The 22025-nt window shown below is 34.6% G+C and overlaps 1 protein-coding gene across 9 annotated transcripts in view; it reads left to right on the forward strand.

Moving 5' to 3' along the window:
- Positions 1 to 22025, forward strand: part of LOC111155170 (solute carrier family 4 member 7) — a 103330-nt gene that overhangs the window by 71695 nt on the left and 9610 nt on the right. For all 9 annotated transcript variants that reach the window (XM_022515254.1, XM_022515250.1, XM_022515256.1 and 6 more), the window contains 10 exons: positions 1800 to 1974; positions 5471 to 5604; positions 6791 to 7036; positions 9481 to 9586; positions 11781 to 11942; positions 12345 to 12458; positions 14910 to 15071; positions 15255 to 15506; positions 18321 to 18389; positions 19861 to 20034. In XM_022515254.1, the coding sequence (XP_022370962.1) occupies positions 1800 to 1974; positions 5471 to 5604; positions 6791 to 7036; positions 9481 to 9586; positions 11781 to 11942; positions 12345 to 12458; positions 14910 to 15071; positions 15255 to 15506; positions 18321 to 18389; positions 19861 to 20034 (1594 nt within the window). The remainder of the gene's footprint in view (positions 1 to 1799; positions 1975 to 5470; positions 5605 to 6790; positions 7037 to 9480; positions 9587 to 11780; positions 11943 to 12344; positions 12459 to 14909; positions 15072 to 15254; positions 15507 to 18320; positions 18390 to 19860; positions 20035 to 22025) is intronic.

Consider the following 22025-nt stretch of genomic DNA (forward strand, 5'->3'; position numbering starts at 1 on the left):
ACACTTAAAACTCTTAAATGAGCATTATATCATGAGATAATGTAAAATTAGAGAGTGAAGCATAATTAAACCATGGTAATAAGCTTTAGAAACCTAGCTAGAAAAACTATTAAAGATGATAATTTTTGCAATAAATACAGAAATATTGCTGGGTGCAAACATTGTCTTAAAATATTTTGTAGAAGTAGAGAAATGTTACAGTATTTCCATACCATAGCAAAGCATGTGGATATTTATATTGTTATCTATTGGTGGTGGTGTGAACAGAAGAGATTTTGAATCTTAAATATTTGTTTAGCAAATCAAGTTATTTTATACAGAAACATTATTAGGTGGCATTGATGACATGCCTAAAGAATACTATATAGAAGAAAAATAACAAATGGCATCCTGAATATAAAATTTAGAGAAACTTAAAACTTACAGTTTATTCATTGCCTAATGTATTATAATCTCTATCATAGAAAATAATCTCTGTAGAATATATATGAGATAGTCTCTATCATAGAGAATAAGATTGCCCTGGTGCGGAAAGTGGTGGTCTAAAACTACCTGTTAGCGTTATTTCTTTAGATCTCTGACTGAGATCGGGTTAGTGACTGAGAAATACCAAGTAGGACTCCCATTGATTTCATGGTCACACAAGAGCCTCCTATAAAATATAAAAGAGTTGTTGATTTGAATATACAGTTTCATTTTCTAGATTGGCACCTTTTTTATTGCAAGTTGATTTCCCTTGCTGTCAGATTATTTATAGAGTAACTTATACTTGTCAATGTGTGTTTAGTATTTATTTCAGTATTAACTTTAAAAAAAGGTAGAATGATAAACCTTGAAACATCCAAAGCATTTTAAAACATAAGATTAATTTTTTGGTGTATTTTCTACAGAGTGATTGTATGTTTATGAGTCACAAAACCTTTTTGAATTACTGAGTTGTCTCTAGTATTTACTGAGTACCTACTATGTCCTAGACAGTGTTCTGACACTGGTGATAAAGGCAGTGAACAAGAAAAAGCCTCTACCCCTCACAGAGCTTATATAAGATGTATCCAAGAGTCTGATTAAAAAAAAACAAAAAACACATTAAAATGATAAGGCTTTAATGTGGAAATACAGATTTTAAATTTCCTAATTAAAAAACCTCTTAGTTTTACTAATGTGCACATGAACTTGAGTATATATTCAGTAAATTAAATGCTTTGAAGTGGTTTTTAGGCTTTTCTCCTGGACAAGAAATACTTATGTTATTGAGATACTAATTTTAAAAGTCTTTAGAATTATTTAATTCACTACTGACTGAGTTTAAGCACAACATACTATATTCATATTAAAGGGTATTTGGGGGACTTAGGATTTATATTATAATTACCTTCCTGATATTTCTGATATTTGCCTTTAAGATTTATAATGTAGATAATAACTGATAGAATTGCTTATGCTCATTTTCATGAATGGAGTGTTAGGTCTTACTTATTTTATTGTATATTTTCTTGTGCATTTGTGTCTGAAATTACATTTACTCATATAAAATCATTTGCCTGCAGTCTTCTTAATATATAGTCCATAAAATACAGATGTTTATGTGTCTTTTAACTTAATGAGATCTGCCTTTCCTCTATCAGTGGATTAGACTAAATGAGTGTATCTTCTATAATTTATATCATGATTTAAATAGGATATTAATTTTTGTTGACGAAACACTAGGCACCAGCAGTTTTATGTAGCCCATAGTTTTAGTGTGAACTAGCTAGAATCCTCTAGTGTACAGTTTGACGAGTTTCATCTCACCTATTTAGGCTTTTTGGTGGTTTGATACTTGACATCAAAAGGAAAACACCTTTTTTCTTGAGTGACTTCAAGGATGCATTAAGTCTACAGTGCCTGGCCTCGATTCTTTTCCTATACTGTGCCTGTATGTCTCCTGTAATCACTTTTGGAGGGCTGCTTGGAGAAGCTACAGAAGGCAGAATAGTGAGTACAAAGATTGGTAGTGGCCAGGCTCTTAGCTCTTCAGAGGCAAGTGTGTGTATGCATTTGTCTCACTATTCATACTTTCATTTGAAGAGTCTACCCCACAGCATGATTAACCTGTCCCAAAGCAGACTTCCCCCAAAGGTAATTGCTATGGAAAACATGGGGAAGCCATTTGAGCAGGAGAAGATGCACAGTTGAGGTAAAAAATAAATAAAGAAAAAAAAAAAGAGAAAAAAAAGAAAAAAGGTTAACCTGGCTTGCTGGATGAATGGTTTTATAAATTGAGTAAAAGGCTTGTACTGTCTTTGTTGTGGGGAGTGGGGAAGGGTTGCCTGTGGGAGACAAGTTGAACTGATGCCTGGTGGGTCATGGGTGGGGGGATTTACTAGCAGGGCTACTTGATACTCTGTAAGGCATCATAGGATAGTTAGAGCTGTGCAATTATTAACTCATCAGCCCTGGTGGCTAGGCCCTGACTCTACAACTAGTCTTCAGAAGTTGTAGACAAATGGTGGATTTTTAGTGTTATTTTGCTGTTACTAAATTTGTGTGAAGGTAGATAACATTTTAATTAGAAAGTATAACTGAAAACTGCACCCATATTTTGATATGACTAAAATGAAAGTTTTTATGATTTTTTTGTTCTTGGTAATGCTGTATAAGGGGCTGTGGGAGGCATGATAACAGAGTATCCAGTGCTTTGTAAAATGTTGAAAGACTAATTTTTTTGTTTATATACATTTTAACGGCATGTAAATGAGATTATTTGTAATTCTTGAGTGTATTTTATTTAATTGTATTTACTCTTGGGAGGAAATTCATTTTTTACAGATAAAAGATTTAAAAAATAGCCAAAAACTAAGTAATGATAATTAAAATACTTCATGAGCTGAACCTGAGACAAACTTGACAACTGAAATTTCCTTGAAACTATACTGGTTTTGATTATTTAGATTCTTTTACCTTATTCTACAGTAATTGTATCAAGGGAATCTATTTTTAGTAAGTTGCTTTTATATGCTGTCTCAAACTGTACATGTAACTCTGCTGGTCCCCTGGATATGTGTCTTGTCTGTTACCATCACGGAAATGCTGCTTGCTTTTCGACTGTCCAGCACTGCCTGCCCTTCTCGTCCTGCTGTTTAGTACCGCATGCATGTGGGAGTGCTTGAGGCATTTGGGGAATGCAGACAGCTGTGAGATGGACCATAACCGAAGAGAAGAAGATAACATAGTGTATATGTAGGTAACAGGTCATGGTGTGCTGTGCCACATGTGAGTGAGATCAAGGAAGAGCTGTAGCAGCTGAAGTACCAGGAACAGAGAAATCAGTATTGCAGAGGAGAGTGGTGGGGAGATTATGCATTTGCTTTCAGGTGCTTTATTGGAACCTCAAGTAGGAGGTACAGTTCCAGAGTTTGTAGAGTGGCAAGGAGGAAAAACGAAGGTTGGGAATAGATGAGGTTAACAAGGGAGAGATTTTACAGTGACTGGAGAGGAGAAAAAGTGGGAAGTTACATTTGTGGACTAGAGGAAGAATGAGAATGAGGAGGAAAATGGCAAATTAGACATGGGCACTGTCAGAACTTCAAAAGAGGAATCACCATGATGTGATTTTGCAAAAACCAAAATAGAGGCTTTGAGAAAGAAAGAGGAAAGAGAAATGTGGAGTGGCCAGTGCCATGCAGTGGAGAGGTGTATGGGGAGGATAACGGTAGGGCTTCTGATGGCTACAGTGGAAACTTGTGAATGTCACGAGGGGAAGGCAGGGTGGTGGGGCAGTGATTTCTTTAGGGAGAGAGACCTTTCAGTTTGGGAATGAACATAAAGTCAGTTGAGACAAAATTAGAAAAAGAATAGATCTGGGTAAAGGAGCTAGTGAATGTGACAATAAGAGGTTGGGAGAGCAGTGGGGGAGTGGTGAAGGGAAGGTCTTCATCTGGCAGGTTCTGCCTTTTCAACGTGATTTTTGGAAGGAAAACTGTAATTTTGTGCCTATCCCTCTCACCCCCCCCCCCCGCCGTTAGCATTTCTTTGCCATCTCCTTGGTTCTCTTCTGAATTTTCTGCTTTCTATCTCTGTAGACATTTAGACATTTTTTTCTTTGACTTGAGCTCTACTTAAATTCATTCCTAAATTATACAGTCTAATTGAACTAAGGATTTTATAATGGCTTAGCAGTTAATATGGACACTTTGTCTTGCCGAAAATATGTGAGTTTGATCCTGTTTTTATAGTAATAGTTGAGTAATGCTTTTACTGCATACTATTATTTTTGTGATTTTGATTTTGGAAGACGTTGTTATTTCTGATGATGAGATTTACTGCCATTTACTGAGTGCCTTCGTATGGCAGCCTGTAAGCTTGCTAGGTGTTTGCCCAAACACGGCTTCCTTAAGTTCTCTTGGCTTTGGTCACTCCTGTTTAAAAAAGAGAAAGGTTGGGCTTGAAATGTTTGAGATACGGCTATGGCTTAAAGTCTAGTAGAAATGGGTCTCCTGCTTCAGTCTGGTTCTGAAGCCCACTCTTGCCTGCTGCTCTGCTGCCTGCTAGGTCCAGGAGGGGTGTTTCTCATGAGCTGCTTTTCCTTGCCTTACCAACGACGGGCTTTTCTTCTCTTGAGAGTGCCTTCCAGTTGACCTTGATGTTTGTAAATGGTAAATTGCTCTTCTCTCTCTGATCCCTCCCCTCTGTCTAGTGGCATAGGCTGTACCCCTTACTGTCTAATAACCTAATCAGTTAGAAGGTAATGTTGGTAGTGGTACAGAAACGAAATGCTCACTTTAAGTAAAACTCTCCTGAGGCTTTCATTTTCTTATTTTATCTTTTTTAACCACCTCTTCATTTAATGGTTGCTGTGAGTTTTTTAAAGAGATTTTCCATCTATATTAGGATAAAAGCATTTTATTTTTGATATCTGTTAGTTAAGCCCATCATATAAGATGAATTTCTTTAAAATGTGTAGAAAATTGCTTTTTAGAAATCATTTTGAGAACGATAGCATCAGTTGTTAATTTCTGATTTATTTACTTGAAAGTGTTTTTGTGCACACCATATGGAATATTTAATGTTTTCTGTTTTTTTTTAAGTGAACTATTTCAGACATAACAAAAACACCCAAAGTAACAAACGTCTTTGTACTCCCCACAAACTTAAAAAATGAAATACCTATAGATAGAGTTAAAATCTCTCTACCTCTCTTCCACTTACTCCTCCCTCCTGGCCTCCCACAATAATATGTTTTGAATAAAGGTTGATTGTAAAAGTTCACTTTTAATATGAAAACAAAGCAGTTTTCCCTATGTATTTAAAATGTATTTGTAATTTTCCATATTTAAAATTTAAATTTGACTTAAAAGTTGTGTCTGCTTTATATTTTTAACTGCTTGTTTAGTATTTTTATTTTCCAGATGTCTTATATGTATATATTTTAGTAGGTTAGAGATAGGTTTATGATGTATTACTTCTATTCATTTCTTTTTTCCTTAAACAGAGTGCAATAGAGTCTCTTTTTGGAGCATCATTAACTGGGATTGCCTATTCGTTGTTTGCTGGGCAACCTCTAACAATATTGGGGAGCACAGGTCCAGTTTTAGTGTTTGAAAAAATTTTATTTAAATTCTGCAGGTACGTAATTGTTATTTACTTATCATATGTGTATAATTACATTGTTTATTAACTTTAGTTAAAGGTACTTTATGTATTTAGTAGCTAAAAAAGAGGACCTGATCAGTATATATTTTTTCAGCATTTTGGGGCTACCATGTAGTTGACCCTACTCTGGTCCCTACTATCATTCCTACCCCAGTCACCTTGAGTATAAAATCAGTGGATTTGAGTCCTGGTCAACAAATCACTTGGGCAGTAAGAATCTTATGTTCTAGCAAATTTCAACCCACTAAGAAAGTGTTAAACTAATTGTTGATTAGTTGGTATGTTGGTCGTACAAAGGAATTTTAAAAAGAGGTGGATCTTGGAGGCTAAAGCTGACTTTATCAGGCCTTATCAATCAGACAGCCATAGCTATCTGTGTGTGTTGTCAGTCTCCACTGGCCGGGTCATTCACAGTGGGAATCAGTGCATGGTACTATAGCTGGTAGACTTGGAATTTGACATGGCCAGTACTGTTCCTTTTGTGAGACAAGTGTAGTTGAATATTTTAGCCTGAAACAACTTAAATTAAATTATTAAATATTTGATTCATCTAACTCATCTTGTTCTGATTCTTTGTTCACTGAACAAGCTGATTTTGATTCCAGTCTGGCATACTAAGTACATAGACTAAGAGGGAATGCAGTGTCCTGAAGTCTTCTAGACCCTGTGGTCTTAAAGTAATTTCTTACTTGACACTGAGTTTAAAAAATGAAGTCACTTCCTGCAGTGACACTGGTGGCAGGAGGGATGGTATTGGTGGTGGTGGTGAAGGGGACAGGGATGTGGTTACCATGTTGACAGAGTTTCTGGGTCTTCAGAGAGTCACATCCAGTTGTCCTATAGAATGTACATCTGTCATTTACTCCTTAGAACTGATTTCAAAGTGAGGTCTTTGGTTTTGGAATGTTAATTACCTGGTAGACTTTCACTGTAAATCTTTTGTATAGGTAAAATATAATCATTATAATTTTGTAATCTTCAGTTATAAAAGAAATGTACAGACAGCTTTCTTTATTTGTTATTTTTATCCGGTAATTTGCTCTTTTTTAAGGGATCTTATGTTTCCATACTCTTTTTATTGCCTGTTATGAAATTTTAATTAAAGATATCCATTGCCATGTGTGTATGTTGATCATGTCCATGTTTTTTCCCTAAACAGAGATTATCAGCTTTCCTATCTGTCGTTAAGAACCAGTATTGGTCTGTGGACTTCTTTCTTGTGCATTGTTTTGGTTGCAACAGATGCGAGCAGCCTTGTGTGTTATATTACTCGATTCACAGAGGAGGCTTTTGCGGCTCTAATTTGCATCATATTCATCTATGAGGCTTTGGAGAAGCTCTTTCATTTAGGAGAAATATATGCATTTAATATGCACAACAATTTAGATGAACTGACCCACTACTCGTAAGTGTATTCCGTTTTCCCCAGTATTAAAATGTATTTTACATTTACATGCAGAGATGTCTGAGCCAAAAAAAGGAATTTTTTTGCATTGTGATGCTCATTGTATATCTAGCTGTAACTACCCAACTAGCTATATGGAGGTTGACTTGTTTGTTACAGATGAGATTTTACCAGAGCACTCCATGAATGTAGATACAGTTGAACAAATTCAATCATTTTTATTCCCTGAAACAACTTATTCAAGTGTGTGTATTTTTGGTCTTCTGTTTGAATTGAATCAGTCAATTTAAATTTAATTGGTAACCACCATCTATTTGAATCAGGCAATTATATTAGATCTTGTATTCTTTAGCCAAATCCTGAAGTAGGATGTAATATTTCTTATATTTTTCTTTTTCTTTTTTATATATATTAAGATTTTATTTATTTTTTTGGGAGAGAGATGGATGGAGAGAGCATAAATGGGAAGGAGAGGGAGAAACAGGTTCCTCGCTGAGCAGGGAGCCTGAGGCAGGGCTCCATACCAGGACTCTGGGAGCATGACCTGAGCCGAAGGCAGACGCTTAACCAACTGAGTCACCCGGGTACTCCTCTGTTTCTTACATTTTTTGCATATTGCATTTTCATTAACATTTTTAAGTCTGATAATTTTTATTTGAAGTCTGATAATATTTATTTTAAAGTATAATTTCAGTATACTCTCATGTGCAATATTTGGTGTAGTACTTGTGATAAGAAAATCATGAATTGAAAATATTTAAAGACTCTAGAATAAAATAAGATTTGAAAAGTAATTATAATAGTTACAAATGGTTGCCAAATATATTCAGTAAAGTCAAATAGGTTGTTAAAATTAAATGTATCTAGGTAGATAGAGACCTATATTTGCTGTTTTGAGCAGTCATGCTTGGTGTAAATGTGATCCTGGATTTGGTTGACTTATATGGAGAAAGTGGTCACCAACAAACAGGGGTACAATTCCCTCCTTCTGCCTACTCAAGTCTCAAATCCCTGTGTTCTCCCCTTTCCCTCCATCCCTTCCTTGCATACTCAACTTTGATAGACAGGGTAGGGAGGGGTATGAAAATTTCTATGAGACATTGACCTATTTGAGGAGAAGAGAGACACTCTGATGCCAACTCTGTTTAGTGCTATCATCTTTGCTCTTAAACTAGTTAATTTTTTAAGTGTTATTCTTGTTTTTTTCCTCTTTCCTGTTCCTTTGATCTTTATGAAGCGTGGCTTTTATAGCTAGTGCCAGCCTATCAGAACAGTATTTGCTTCTGGTTAACTGAGTAATTACATGTGATCATGATTCGGTCAGCTGACATCCTGTGAGCATTTGCAGGTACTGTGTTAGCAGTGTTGCATAATTCATATCACATGTGACTTGATTATTCGTATCATAGCCCCTTTTGCATATGAAGAAACTGAACCTCATGGAGGTTAAAACCTGCCTTGAGTCAGCTAGTAAATGATAGAGCATGGAATGAATCCAAAGTCCAGCCTCTTGCCTGTGTTCAGAACAGCTCATAATCTAACTGGGAATATTCCTGTGTGTTTCTCCTTTTTATTTTTTATTATTTTTTTCTTTTTCTTTTTAAAATTCACATTTAGAGATTTCTCTGTGTGTGCTTCTAGCTTATCTTTAGATGAGATAGTTCTGGATATAAACTGAACTCTGTGATCTCCTTATGACCTTCCTAGTCCTGTCCTGGTGAAAAATCATGTTACTTTATTTCTGTAAGAATGAATCTTAAGATCAGTGAAGGATGAACATGAGTAGGCAGGGCTTGTCAGAGTACAAAGCATTAATAGGAGTATCGCTTTATTGGGAATCTGTGTGTTTTGTGTATGTGTGGGTCGGAGGCAGAACAGCTCCCCTGAGGGTTAAGTAGGTAAGATTTAGTGGAGAGTAACCTTGCTAAACATGGTGGTATCTTGTCATATTTTTAAAGAAAATAGTATCCCTCCCCAAGGGATATATGTAACAGGTTTCATTAAGGTACTCTGTAAAATATCATTGTATTGATATTTGTATATTAATTATGTTTTTATATACATAGGCCAAATCTTTTTCCCTTCCATTGTTTCTGATGTGTTTTCACTTTTTAGTCTCCATGCATTGCAGCATGGGAAAAAAGTTTAATTAAAAGCTACCACAGGGGCACCTGGGTGGCTCAGTGTTTTAAGCGTCTGCCTTCAGCTCAGGTCCTGATCTCAGGGTCTTGTATCTAACCCCATGACTGGGTTCCCTGCTCAGTGGGGAGTCTGCTCCTCCCTCTCCGATTGCCCCTCGCCCCAACACGTGCACATGTGCTCTCTCTCAAATAAATAAGATCTAACAACAGCAACGAAAAGCTACCACATTGTGTGATTGACTTAATAAAATGTAAACATGAAATGCAGGACCCTTAAAATTTTATCCTGTTCTCATTTCTCAGATGTGTATGTGTTGAACCTCCTAAACCTAGCAATGAAACTCTAAAAATATGGAAGGAAAAGAATTTAACAGCAGATGATATTTTCTGGGGGAATCTCACTGTTTCTGTGAGTACATTATAAAATAAAGGATTTTGCAAACATTAACCTAGTTCTTTAGCTTTTTATGAGTAGACCTACATTTTCCTCTTGATCAGTAGGTATGGTGTGTTTTCAGAGTGTAGTGTTGTGCTGAGCAGACAGGAGTTACCACATGTTTATGTATTATGTGGTGAAAAGTGTAGGCTGGGAAGAGTGAACCTGGTAAGGGGGATAAAAATGAACTAAATGTGACTTCCAAGATTTAATTAATTAAAAAGTGTGAATATACTTCTGGTTTCTAACTCCATGTAGATTGTAGATTGATAAATTCAAAGAAAGTGTTTACTAGGACTGTGGTTGAATATACTGGGGTTGATAGAACAGTCCACATCCATTATTCTGTTCTCTGTGTATCAGTTTATCTCCTCCATGAACAGCTTATTTAGAAGATCACGAATCCTTTCCTAATGTCCTCGATATCAAACTGAACTTGGTTTAACTGTGGCTTAGTAGTCTACTCTGTAGTCTAGTCTGTAGAAACTAGTGTAACTTAAGCACCTAAAAAGGGAAACAGGACAAAAACACGTAATGAGCACCTGCTGTGTACTGAATACTACCACATGTTCTTATAATGTTGTTTTGGCCATAGAGTATCTGTTCAGGGCACTTCCCAGATTGGGCTTTGGTATTAAGGTATAAAGTGATTCTGGCAATATCAATTAAAATCAAGAGCTCTTGAGCTTCTCTGGTGCTTTTTATATCATATAAGATATTATAGGTCATTGTTTTCTCACTAAAGATATAGTTATATTATTGGAAGGGTATCGATATATAATTGGAAGGGTGCCATCTGCAATTTTATCTCACTAATAATTTAAGTCTGTATGGTCCACTACAGTAGCCATTGGCCAAATGTGTCTAAATTTAAACCAATTAATTAATTTAAATTTAAATTAATTTAAATTTAAATTAAATACAATTAATTAGAAGTTCAGTTCTCAGTTGCACTAGCCATGTTTCAAGAGCTCAGTCAGTTCGTGTGGCTGCTACATTGGACAGTGGAGATATAGAGCATTTCCATCAGCACAGAAAGTTCTGTAGGACAGTGCTGATTTAGAACATATTTATAGATCAGTAATCAACCTAGATTAATGCTTCACTGTTTTATTAAAAAGTCAGTTTTGCTACAAAAGAGTTAATAGAGGTGCTCAAATGAAAGTTATCTGTTAAAAGAGACCTCATACCATGGTGAATAGGAGGTCTTGATACTACAGATAAAGGTCTTCTGCGTTTGTTTTCTTGATATTCAAAAGGCCCACAGTTTTTGTTTTTGTTTTTGTTGGTTTTTTATACTTACAGCTTTTATTTTTGTGATCCACGTTGTAAATCTGTAGCTGTACTAATCTCAGCAATTAGAAATTAAGAATAATGGAACCTTTGACTCTTTCTCTCTTGGTAAACCTGAGTTGTGTTTGTTAAAATGAGTCTCCTTAGAATATAAGTAACATTAGTGATATGTATCATTGTTAATCTCTGGTTGCCTTTCAGTACTTTTTCCCCAAGAGGAAAATTAGGTCAATAGAAAATTACATTATATTATGCCATATAATTGATGAAGATTTTTTAAAAATAGAATTACTATTCGAATGATTGCTCTGCTGCAACTAGTCCCATGCTTCAAACCCATGGTTTTCAGTTAAGTCAGAAAAGCCACCCGGTTTTTATTCCTGATTTGAATTTAGCACTGTAGCCATTCCTTATTCAGCATTGTAAGTAGATGCAGTAGCGATTTTCTGTTGGTTGCTTTTGTTTTAAGCAACTTGTTTGGAAATAAAGAAAAGATAGTAAAATTGTGGATCAGCAAGAATGCATACAATATATGTGAGAATTACTATGCACTCCTAGACATTCACTAAAGGGAATATGGAATTGAAAGGATTGTGGGGTATAACTTGGCAAAACACTGTATTTCAGTTCAGTGACTTAAGATACACATGTTTTTCAAACTGTAACATCTCTGAACTCAGAGTATATCTTATAGTTGATGATGTGTTAAAGTTGACTTGGCAGTATTTTTTCTTTCTAAGTGAAATATAAAATAATGGCATGTCTTCAGTCACTAGGATCTTTGAGTCAGTGGAGTTCATTGATAATTTATTAGATACCTGAGAATCTTCTTCATTTTCTCCTTTTTCTATTTTTTTTCCTCCTTTTTCCCCAGGAATGTAGAACCTTTCATGGTGTATTTGTAGGATCAGCTTGTAGTCTTCATGGCCCTTATATTCCAGATGTGCTCTTTTGGTGTGTCATCTTATTTTTCACAACGTTTTTTCTGTCTTCATTCCTCAAGCAGTTTAAGACCAAGCGGTATTTTCCTACTAAGGTAATTGGGGTGTGGTTTTGGGAGTCCTGATAGTATTCATGTTTTTAGTTTTTGTTACCTTGATTTTTTTCAGAACAGTAATACATTGTTTGGGGTTAATATTTGATACCAAATAGTGGTAAAGAACTTATTTATAGTGAAAAATGTATATCACATTTCTGAACTAACAGTAGGAACATAATGGTATCATGAGGAATGGGATGGTAGTAGTATGTTAGTTGTGAAATGTGTTTTGTCTCTTTTTGAAAAGATATTAGATATAAATGTATTTCATGGGCATGTCACTAATTAAAAACCTTATTCACACTTTCTAGTGGCATATTTTAATCTGAAAGGTGAGAATTATTTAGAAAAGACACATAGTTTCTCTGTGTTTATTTTAACATAATTCCTTTAATATAGGTGCGATCGACAATCAGTGACTTTGCTGTATTTCTCACAATAGTAATAATGGTTGCAATTGACTACCTTGTAGGAGTTCCATCTCCTAAACTTCATGTTCCTGAAAAATTCGAGGTAAGAATTAAAATATTTGGTTATTTGTTACTTGGGAATACCAAACTATTTTAAAATTAGACACTTTATAGAAATATATATTTCTCACATACATAAAAGGTGACAAGATGTGAAGAGACAAGTGAACCTATTTAGGAAGTAAGCAATAAGGTATCAAAGTTAGTCCTATCAGGGATAGTGAATGAAAATACCCATGGTACTTGGGAGTCATTTAAAAAAATTTGACCCTGCTGTTGTAGCTGGAGTTCATGATGTATTTTCCAGGCGAAAGAAACATTTTTTATTCCTTCATAAGGAAGTGACTCAAACTTGAATTTAGAATTGTAACAAGGAGATCCTAGTTATTAGTAGGGTAGTGTTATCTGACAATAAATGGAATTCTCCATGTCTCATTTTCTAGCAGAATGAGGAGAGAATTAAGCGTATTTTTCCACAAGAAGAATGATACCTATGTGACCATCCATAAACCCTTTGCATTCATCAGTAGCCTGTAGCTATGTTGTGCATAATATAGCATATGCATAACATACATTCAAAAATTGTTTTCCCTTTTAAGTAGGAGTTGATAGCTTTTGAATAGTTTCTGGAATTTCTTATAGTTGAGTATTTGTGTCACTGGTTATGTTTATCTTTATAGCAAATTATATGACTTATTTTAAAAACAGAAGGTCTAAAGGGGATTAGAAATAAGGAATAAAATGAATATAATTTTAGTCTGTTTTATTTCTCACTGGGGAAAAATTATTTTTAAAACCAGTAGTCTCCAAAGTAGAGTGCACGGGTGGAAAATGATCCACTAAAATTATAAAGAAGGTCTACTTAAATTTTTATTTAAAAATAAGAAAAATTTAGCTTTGTAATACTTACTATATGAATTTTACTATATGGAAAACCATTAGTAACCTAACATAAATGTGTATAGAGCCATTGGGCATACTCAATTATATTAAAAAAATTATTGTTTTATTGCTGGAAGTATATAATAAAATTTGGATACCTTTGTTTGAAAGCACAGATACTGAGCCTCTAAAGATTTTTGGCCATTAAAAGATGACTATATGAAATTCTTTTTTTTTTTTTTTTAAACCAAGTCTTTTACCAAATGAAACTATAAATTAATACTGGTTCAAAATACTGATGTAATTTCCTTTAATCCTGGGCCCTGTTCATTATTTTCATTCCTAAATATATTTTTGTTAATCGTTTATTGATCTAGCTTTCAAGTAGCAAACTGATTTCAAGGGGCATAAGATATATTTGGGGAAATAAATCAAGGAACACTTAAGAACTTTGCATTGTATACATAAAATATTTTTATTCATGTAGAATTTTTAATAGCAAACAGCTTAATGTGTATCGGTGTGGGAAAATTGGAATACCTGCATTTGAAAATACTTAATGTTCCTTTTGTATTAACATGTTTTTGTGATGAAAAAACAGGCTTAAAATGAAGTTCAGGTAATGAAAACATGTTTAGATTTCAATATATTCCGTGCCTTCCAAGAATACTAACCTCGTAGGATCTTTTAAAATGTTTTGTTACAAAACAAATTTTATGTTACAGCATTGGAATGTATTTGAGTCTGATAAATTGCCAGATCTTTGGAAAAGTATGTCCTGAGGGCCAGTTCTGACCTTGCCTCTGACCCTTTAGCACTGACCCTGCCAAGATCACTAGTCTGCAGGATCTTCAAAGCAGTTTAGTTTAGGAGTTGATCTAGTAGGTAGATTGACCTCACTTTATTTGAAGTAGGTTAGGAGCATGTTGAAATGACACTCTGCTTCATTTACCTATTTGTCTATAATAAACCTCCCAAATCTAAAGCCTATAAAACAGCAACACCTTATTTGTTCATATATCGGTGGCAGTTGGTACTAAGCTTAGCCTGGTACTGGTCTGGTCTCGTGGCTTGGGATCTTTCTGTGTGGCTGCAGTCATCCATTGCTTTGATGGTGGCAGTATGTCTTCATTCCCTTGTCTGGGAGCTCAGATCAGATGGCTAAAGCAGCTGGGGTAATTGGCTCCTTTCTCTCTCACCATATTGTATCTTATCCTCAAGAAGGCTTGTCCAGGCTTACTCAACAGCTTAATCTCGGGGTTCCAAGAGGGTTAGAGAAACTGCAAGGTCCCTTGAGATCAAGACTCAGAAGTCACACAGTGTCACTTTGGCTTTATTCTGTTGGCTGAAGTAAACCGTAAGGACATCCTAGGTCCAAGGGGAGGAAATGGATTTCTCCTGTAGATGGAAAGATTGACTACATGGCCAAGTGACCTGCATCAAGGGATGGGAAGCATTCTTGTAGCTATCTTTGCAGATAATTCACTACACATTCCAAGATTTAATCTAGTTCTTTTTAACCCCTTGGAATTTCTTGGAATAGACACAACCCATGTTGCAGAAATTTTGTGCAGTAGGAAGAAACGTCTTTTTATCTTTAATTTTCTAACAGCCCACTGATCCAAGTAGGGGCTGGATCATAAGCCCATTGGGAGAGAACCCGTGGTGGACTTTATTAATAGCTGCCATTCCAGCTCTGCTTTGTACCATTCTCATCTTTATGGACCAGCAAATTACGGCTGTAATCATAAACAGAAAGGAGCACAAATTGAAGGTAATTCTAAAACTTTGCCTCAGGTCTGTAATTTCTTCAAGAGTTTGAGATATTTTCATAATGACTAGAACATTAAAATGTGTGAGATGAAAATTAATTCTTCCCTGTGTATAAAGTAATGTAGTATTTTAACCTAAAAGAACAGTTTTGACTAATAAATATTCATGTCATTTCACTTTTCAGAAGGGAGCTGGCTATCACCTTGATTTGCTCATGGTTGGTGTTATGTTGGGAGTTTGCTCTATCATGGGACTTCCATGGTTTGTGGCTGCAACAGTGTTGTCAATAAGTCATGTCAACAGCTTGAAAGTTGAATCTGAATGTTCTGCTCCCGGGGAGCAACCCAAGTTTTTGGGAATTCGTGAACAGCGAGTTACAGGGCTCATGATTTTTATTCTGATGGGCCTGTCTGTGTTCATGACTTCAGTACTAAAGGTAAAATCTCTTTACTGCAATATTTTAAAATCTTTTTTGTCATAAAATTATACTTGCTTGTATGAAAATGAAACATGAAAATATCTAAAATTAGTTTTCATTTCCTGGAATTTACTTGGAAAATAATATTCTGATAAATGGTATTTAATATAGGAGGCATTTCAGTGTTAGATGTGTCCATTTTAGAAATATTATAAAAGGATAGTATTAAAGACTATAGAGTTTTGGAAGGAGTTAATCCATGGCTTTGTTATGATCTAAAAGAATATACCCAGAGGATTTTATAGGCATCTTAGATAGTGAAATATGGTTGATATAATTATTTGACCAAAATGTGAAAATAATTGCTATTAATTAAATAAATGTATTATTTCTGATCAGCTAAATGAAGTAAAGGTAGTAGCGCTCATTAGAAAATAAGCACAGCTACTATAAATGAAGAATGCAAGAACTACGTTTAATGCAAGAACTTTAACTTTATGTTAAATATCTTTTAGTTACATCTGGTATTTACTATACATATCCTAATGGATCTAGTGATTAAAAAATATAACATAGCAAATGTAGCTAAGTATATAATCTGAGATTTTCAGTTCATCGTGGGAAGAGCTCTACTCCATTTTTTTCCTTTGGTGTTTTAGTTATTGAAAAAAAACTATTAAGCAAAGAGCTATGTACATTTATATATTGGGGAAGAAACTTGGAGTATGTATATATGTTACTATATTAACTAAAAAAATTAAAGTTGTATGCTAGACTTCTTTGGCCTTCATCTCATGAACTTTCTAGCAACGGACTAATTCACCAGATATTTGTTGAGTACTTACTCTGCTGTTAAGACTGGGGAAATAATAATAAATAGGATATATTATTGTCTGCTTTTCAGAACTTGGCAGTCTAGTTGGTGAAGCAGATAGGGAGGGAAAGGGGCATTTACTGCATTGTGGTGAGTGTATTGTTGGAAGTACTTGGCAAAAGAGGAGAAAGATTTAGTGCACTCTTTTGGGGATATTGTCCCCTACTAAGGAAGGTTGCCTTTAAATTAAATTTTTTAAGCATTGACTGTATATAGGCAGGAAATTCAAATAGAACATCAGAAAAGCCCTAAAATGAGAAGTTAGTCTTCCTATTTTCCGTTGCTTTCCAGAACCAACTCTCCAGAGTTAAATTCTTTTTAACATCTTTATTTTTTAAAGTTATATTGGTAGTTAGAACCATTATAGTTTTACATGCTTTTATAATTTTATTTTTTGCTTTATTATTATTACACTGAGTCTCTTTACCTAAGACAGTGATTCTCAAAGTTTAGTCTAAGGATGACCTCTGGGAGTCCACAGAACCAAAAGTATTTGGGGAGCATGTCCTCAGTTTATCTTTGAAGAACCTAGAAGGGTCCTGAGACCAAAAAGCTTGGGAGCCTGTCATGTAAGGTCGGATGTTTTATGAGGATTTAACACACTTATGTGTCCACCAGCCAGTCTTCCTTCCATCACCTGCCTTTGGTTGACTGTGTTTTTAGTTTTATTGTAATGGTTACCAACATTTGCATTCTATGCTGTAATTATAATTAAACTGTCCATGCTTTTTCTGTAAGTTAAATTATAAAAATGTAAGCCCTCTGGGAACACATAATTAGTATTATGATGATACGTATGTGTTCACTGAGAACTAAGCAATCTGATCTGCCTGCATGGAGGCAGAAATATACCCTATTTCACTAAGCTCCTGTTGCTGCTTGAAGAATAACTGCCCAAGCCTTAGGACCCAGTTAGTTTTCTTAGCACCTATTACCTATTACAGATATTAGACCTTCTGAATATGTTCTCATATTTCTATCCCATGTCTTCACTATTAATGAAAATTTCCTTTTTTTTTTTTTTAAAGATCTCTTTGGTCTCATCAAAATCATTATGACAAAATTAATTATTTTGATAATTATATGTTTAAATCTAGAAGGCTTTTTCTTTCTGATTATTTTTCCTAGCATTCTAAAGTTGATTTATGGTTAAAATATTTTCCTAAAATTTCCTGACGATATTTATTAGATTTTTAACTTGTTTTCTTCTCTTCCTGTAGTACCTTTTCCTCCTGGGTTTCTTAGGAAGGACATGCTCATTTGTTCATAGAGAATGAATGTGGTTTTCCTCTGTAGCTGTTAGGTCTTGTTTCTTGTTTTTGAGTAGGTGGATGGAGCCTGTTAATGGCTTTCCCATAGGATGCCTAGGCATGGTAGATAGGCAGTTGGGATCCCTCTAATTGCCAAAGTAGTAAGGACTTTCTTTTGGAGTGGAGTTCAGTTATTATATCAGTAAATGGTACTACTGTATAATAGTTACTGTATGGTAGTGATATCAAAATTAATGGCTAATGCCCTTAAAATTTTTTTTAATTAGGCTTTTATTTTAATTCCTGGTTAAAGCTTTATGAATGATTGATACGCACCATGTGCTTTTCTGAGTATTTTAGTATTTGAAATCCTTTAATCTTCATGCAATCTGTTATGGAAATTATGGCATAGAGAGGTTAAGGCTCAAGAAGAGGTTAACTGGCTTTTTAAACCAAGCAGTCTTGATTATAGTGCTCACATTCTTAACCACTGGACATTCTCCCGTTTAATGAAGAAAACATGTAGAAGATAGTTTTTCAAGGAGGCTCTTGTTTACTAGCATTTTTCTTATAGAATATAAGTGAGGTCTCATCACTGAAAGATCTTTTAATTCTACCTCCATAGGTACTTACTGTGTTTTTGTGTATTTTATTGCTATGAAATTGTTTTAGTAGCATAGGTTCTAACTGTGGTCTTTTTATTTACAGTTTATTCCAATGCCTGTCCTGTATGGTGTTTTCCTTTATATGGGAGTTTCCTCATTAAAAGGAATCCAGGCAAGTCTTAAGTAGTTAATAATTTTGTAGAGAAACTTAAAACATATTTTACATTTGCAAAGATTGTTTTTATAATGGTAGTGATGTATTTATAATGGTAGTGATGATATTCTGGGAGGCAGGTTAGCTGATGACTTCAAATTCACATTTTCCAAGTGATTATTGCTTACTACACATTTTTCCCCTCAAGAATGAGATCATGACTTTTTTTTTTATATTAACATATAATGTATTATTAGCCCCAGGGGTACAGGTCTGTGAATCGCCAGGTTTACACACTTCACAGCACTCACCATATTACATACCCTCCCCAATGTCCACAACCCAACCACCCTCTCCCTGCCCTCCCCGCCAACCCTTAGTTGATCATGACCTCTTTTTAATAGAAGCCAGTGAAAGGCCTTATAACTATTGATAAAGACTGATATAGTAAGAGGGGGGATGTTGAGGACTGGAATGGTTAATACTTGCCATTTGTGCAGTGCATTACAGTTATAAACCTAGTACACAAATTATTTTCTGTGATTTGCAAAACAACTTTGTTAGGCAGGAAAGGAAGAAATACTAATTTTGTCAACTAAGAAACAGAGGGACTTATGGACTGTTCTTAATCAAGTAAGCAATGGAGCCAAGGTTAGAACCCAGTGATTTCCCTACTCTCTTTGTCTTGTTTATAATAATTCCTGGAAAACAACCTGATAAAATTTATTTAGTTCTTTGTGTAAAACATTTGGCTCCATAAGCACTGTTAGCACCACGTGGCCACCACCTATCATGGAAAGCATATTGTCTGATGTTGCCAGCTAAGGCTGGCAAGGCTTCACAGAGATTGCATCTTTTTTTTTTTTTTTTTCCCAGTAGTCTTGGATCTCCCCTCCACTGGTCAAGAAATGATCTCATTAACTCACTTTATTTTTTTATTTTTTCTTTTACAACTTTCTTTTATAATTTTGTGAGATCTCACTCCTGGTTTATAAATGAAGAAACTAAAGTTCAGAAAGACCAAGGAATTTGCTCATAGTTTCCTTTGCGTTGGGAGGAACTTTAATAATTGTGACTTAAGGCTATTTTATAGCATTGATAATGTTAGAGTTGGAAAGAACCTTGGAAATTGTTGTTCTTTTACTGTAAATATTAGAAAACAAGGTCAAAGAAAGTAAATGGCTTATGCAGTTGATTATAGCAAATAAGCATATCTAAATATTTTAATCCCCCAACTTAAGACATTTTGGTTTGAGTTTTCTGATTAGATTAATTGCATGAATTTAGAATGATTGCCCTGATTTTTGCCCCTCTCCTCGGGTCCAGATATTCTGTATTGCAGTATTCTCCTGTACTTTCAGAACGTATTAAGGAAGTTACAGTTTAAATCACAAAACTCTAAGGTTGTATATAATTTCCTAAGTAGCAGAAATGATGCTTTTGTTAAAAACTTTTTCTTGCTTTGTTTTGTTTTCCATTCAATACGTAGTTTTTTGACCGTATAAAATTATTTGGAATGCCTGCTAAGCATCAGCCCGATCTGATATATCTTCGTTACGTGCCTCTCTGGAAAGTCCATATTTTCACAGTCATTCAGCTCACTTGTCTGGTTCTTTTGTGGGTGATAAAAGCTTCAGCTGCTGCGGTAGTTTTTCCCATGATGGTAAGGCTTTTTTTTTTTTTTTTTTTTTTTTTAATTTTTTTCATACTTTGTCACTAATTAATAACACTCTATGTTTCAACAGTATTTTACTTTTCTCTTAGTAATATAATAACATACTAGTAATATTTGTATTTGAGAAAGGGAGTAGCCCACCTTAAGTACCTTAGGTGTTTCAAAATATGAACTGGCCCTTTCGTAGCTATTAAACTAGTCACTTTAGAAACTGAATTCGCTTGTTATTTTCCACATTTTTGTTTGTTTTTTAGTCCCTGGGCTACAGAATGTTGTTTTGTATTTTTTTTTTTTTTAAAGATTTTTATTTATTTGACAGAGCACAAGTAGGCAGAGAGGCAGGCAGAGAGAGAGAGGAGGAAGAGGCAGGCTCCCTGCCGAGCAGAGAGCCCGATGTGAGGCTCAATCCCAGGACCCTGGGATCATGACCTGAGCCGAAGGCAGAGGCTTTAACCACTGAGCCACCCAGGCGCCCCTTGTTTTGTATTTTTAAACAACTTTAAAGTTTAGGACGTTTATGGAACAAAGATGATAATTAGATATAAAAAAGCAAAGCAGCTAGAACAGCATAGTTCTTTAACAAAATGTTTCAATACATCTTTCTCAGAAATTAACATCTAGAAGTTAAAAAATAATAAAAATTTTAGGTAGTATTAAGAAGACAACATTGTTCACTAAATTATCACAGAATATTGAATTTTGCAAACAGAGAATATTCATCCTTCCGTAAATTCCATGTAAACACTGGTTATGTATTTGGCCACAGAGAAAGTCTTTAAAAATTAAGAAGCTATAAAAATTATGCAGGTAATTACATTTCCTGATCACAAATAAATTACAAATGAATAATGAAAAGCACTAAAAACATGTGAAGTATTTAGACATTAAATGCTGAAATAATCCCTGGGTTGAAAACTGAATTAAAAAAACATTGTGGGTATTGCAGCAGAGAATTTGGAACAAAGTCGGTGAGATACATCTAAAGTTCATAAAGAAAATGTATACCCTTCACTACATATATTATTCAAGAAGACTTTTTAAAAAATGCAACCAAATTTTTTATTTATAAAACTCAATAATGAATAAGCTCCTTTCAATTTGAGTAAAGAAGAAAAGGACAGAGCAAAATATATAAGATTAAGAAAGAGAAAAGAAATGTAATCACAGTATTGGAAGAGATTTGAGGGGCTTTAAGAAAGTACTACATGAATCTATAGAAGTAAGTTTGTACATCTAGTGTGGAGGTTGACAAACTATTTCTGTAAAGTGTGAAATATTTTCAGCTTTGTAGATCACAAGATATATAGGCACTTCTATAACAGGAGAGAAATTTCCACAATTTCTTATTGGTAAAATTTAAAAAGTAATTATACAGTTTTTTAAAATGAAAGACTTCTAATGAGAAGAATATAATTCTTTTTCATTTGAAGATATTTCACTGGGCTGAGGTTCAAAGTTAGTGTTCCCTATCATCAAATCAATTCCAAATGTGCATCTTTAAAAGCTTATTTTAGGTCACAGGCCATATAAAACAGGTAGGGCAAGATTTAACCCAGGGTCTGTGGTTAGTTTACCGCTGGTCTAGAGAAGATGGGTTATTTCCATTCTATACATACATTTCCAAGAATTAGCCAAAAGAGAAATAGAAAATTTATGGATCTGTATAACTCAGTTGCATACAAGAGATTGGAAAAATGGCCAAAGATCTGCCCTTGGATCACAAGGCCCAGTGATTTTAAAGAACAGTTAATTCCAGTACTTCTGGAATTATTCTAGGAAAGGAAAGGAAGAGATGGAAAAGTCTGCATTATTTTCTCATGAAATTCTAGCAAGATCTTAATACCAAAGCTTAGTAAAGTTGTAAAAAGAGTGATGGTGACTTCTCACTTAACTAATATAAGTCCAAAAAATCTTAAGATATTAACAAATAAATTTTTGTGTTTCATTAAGTAAAATATGATTAAATAGAGTGTGATACT

This window comes from Enhydra lutris, unplaced genomic scaffold (assembly GCF_002288905.1).
Source record: "Enhydra lutris kenyoni isolate GAN:26980312 unplaced genomic scaffold, ASM228890v2 scaffoldscaffold39, whole genome shotgun sequence".
NCBI classification, from domain to species: Eukaryota; Metazoa; Chordata; class Mammalia; order Carnivora; family Mustelidae; genus Enhydra; species Enhydra lutris.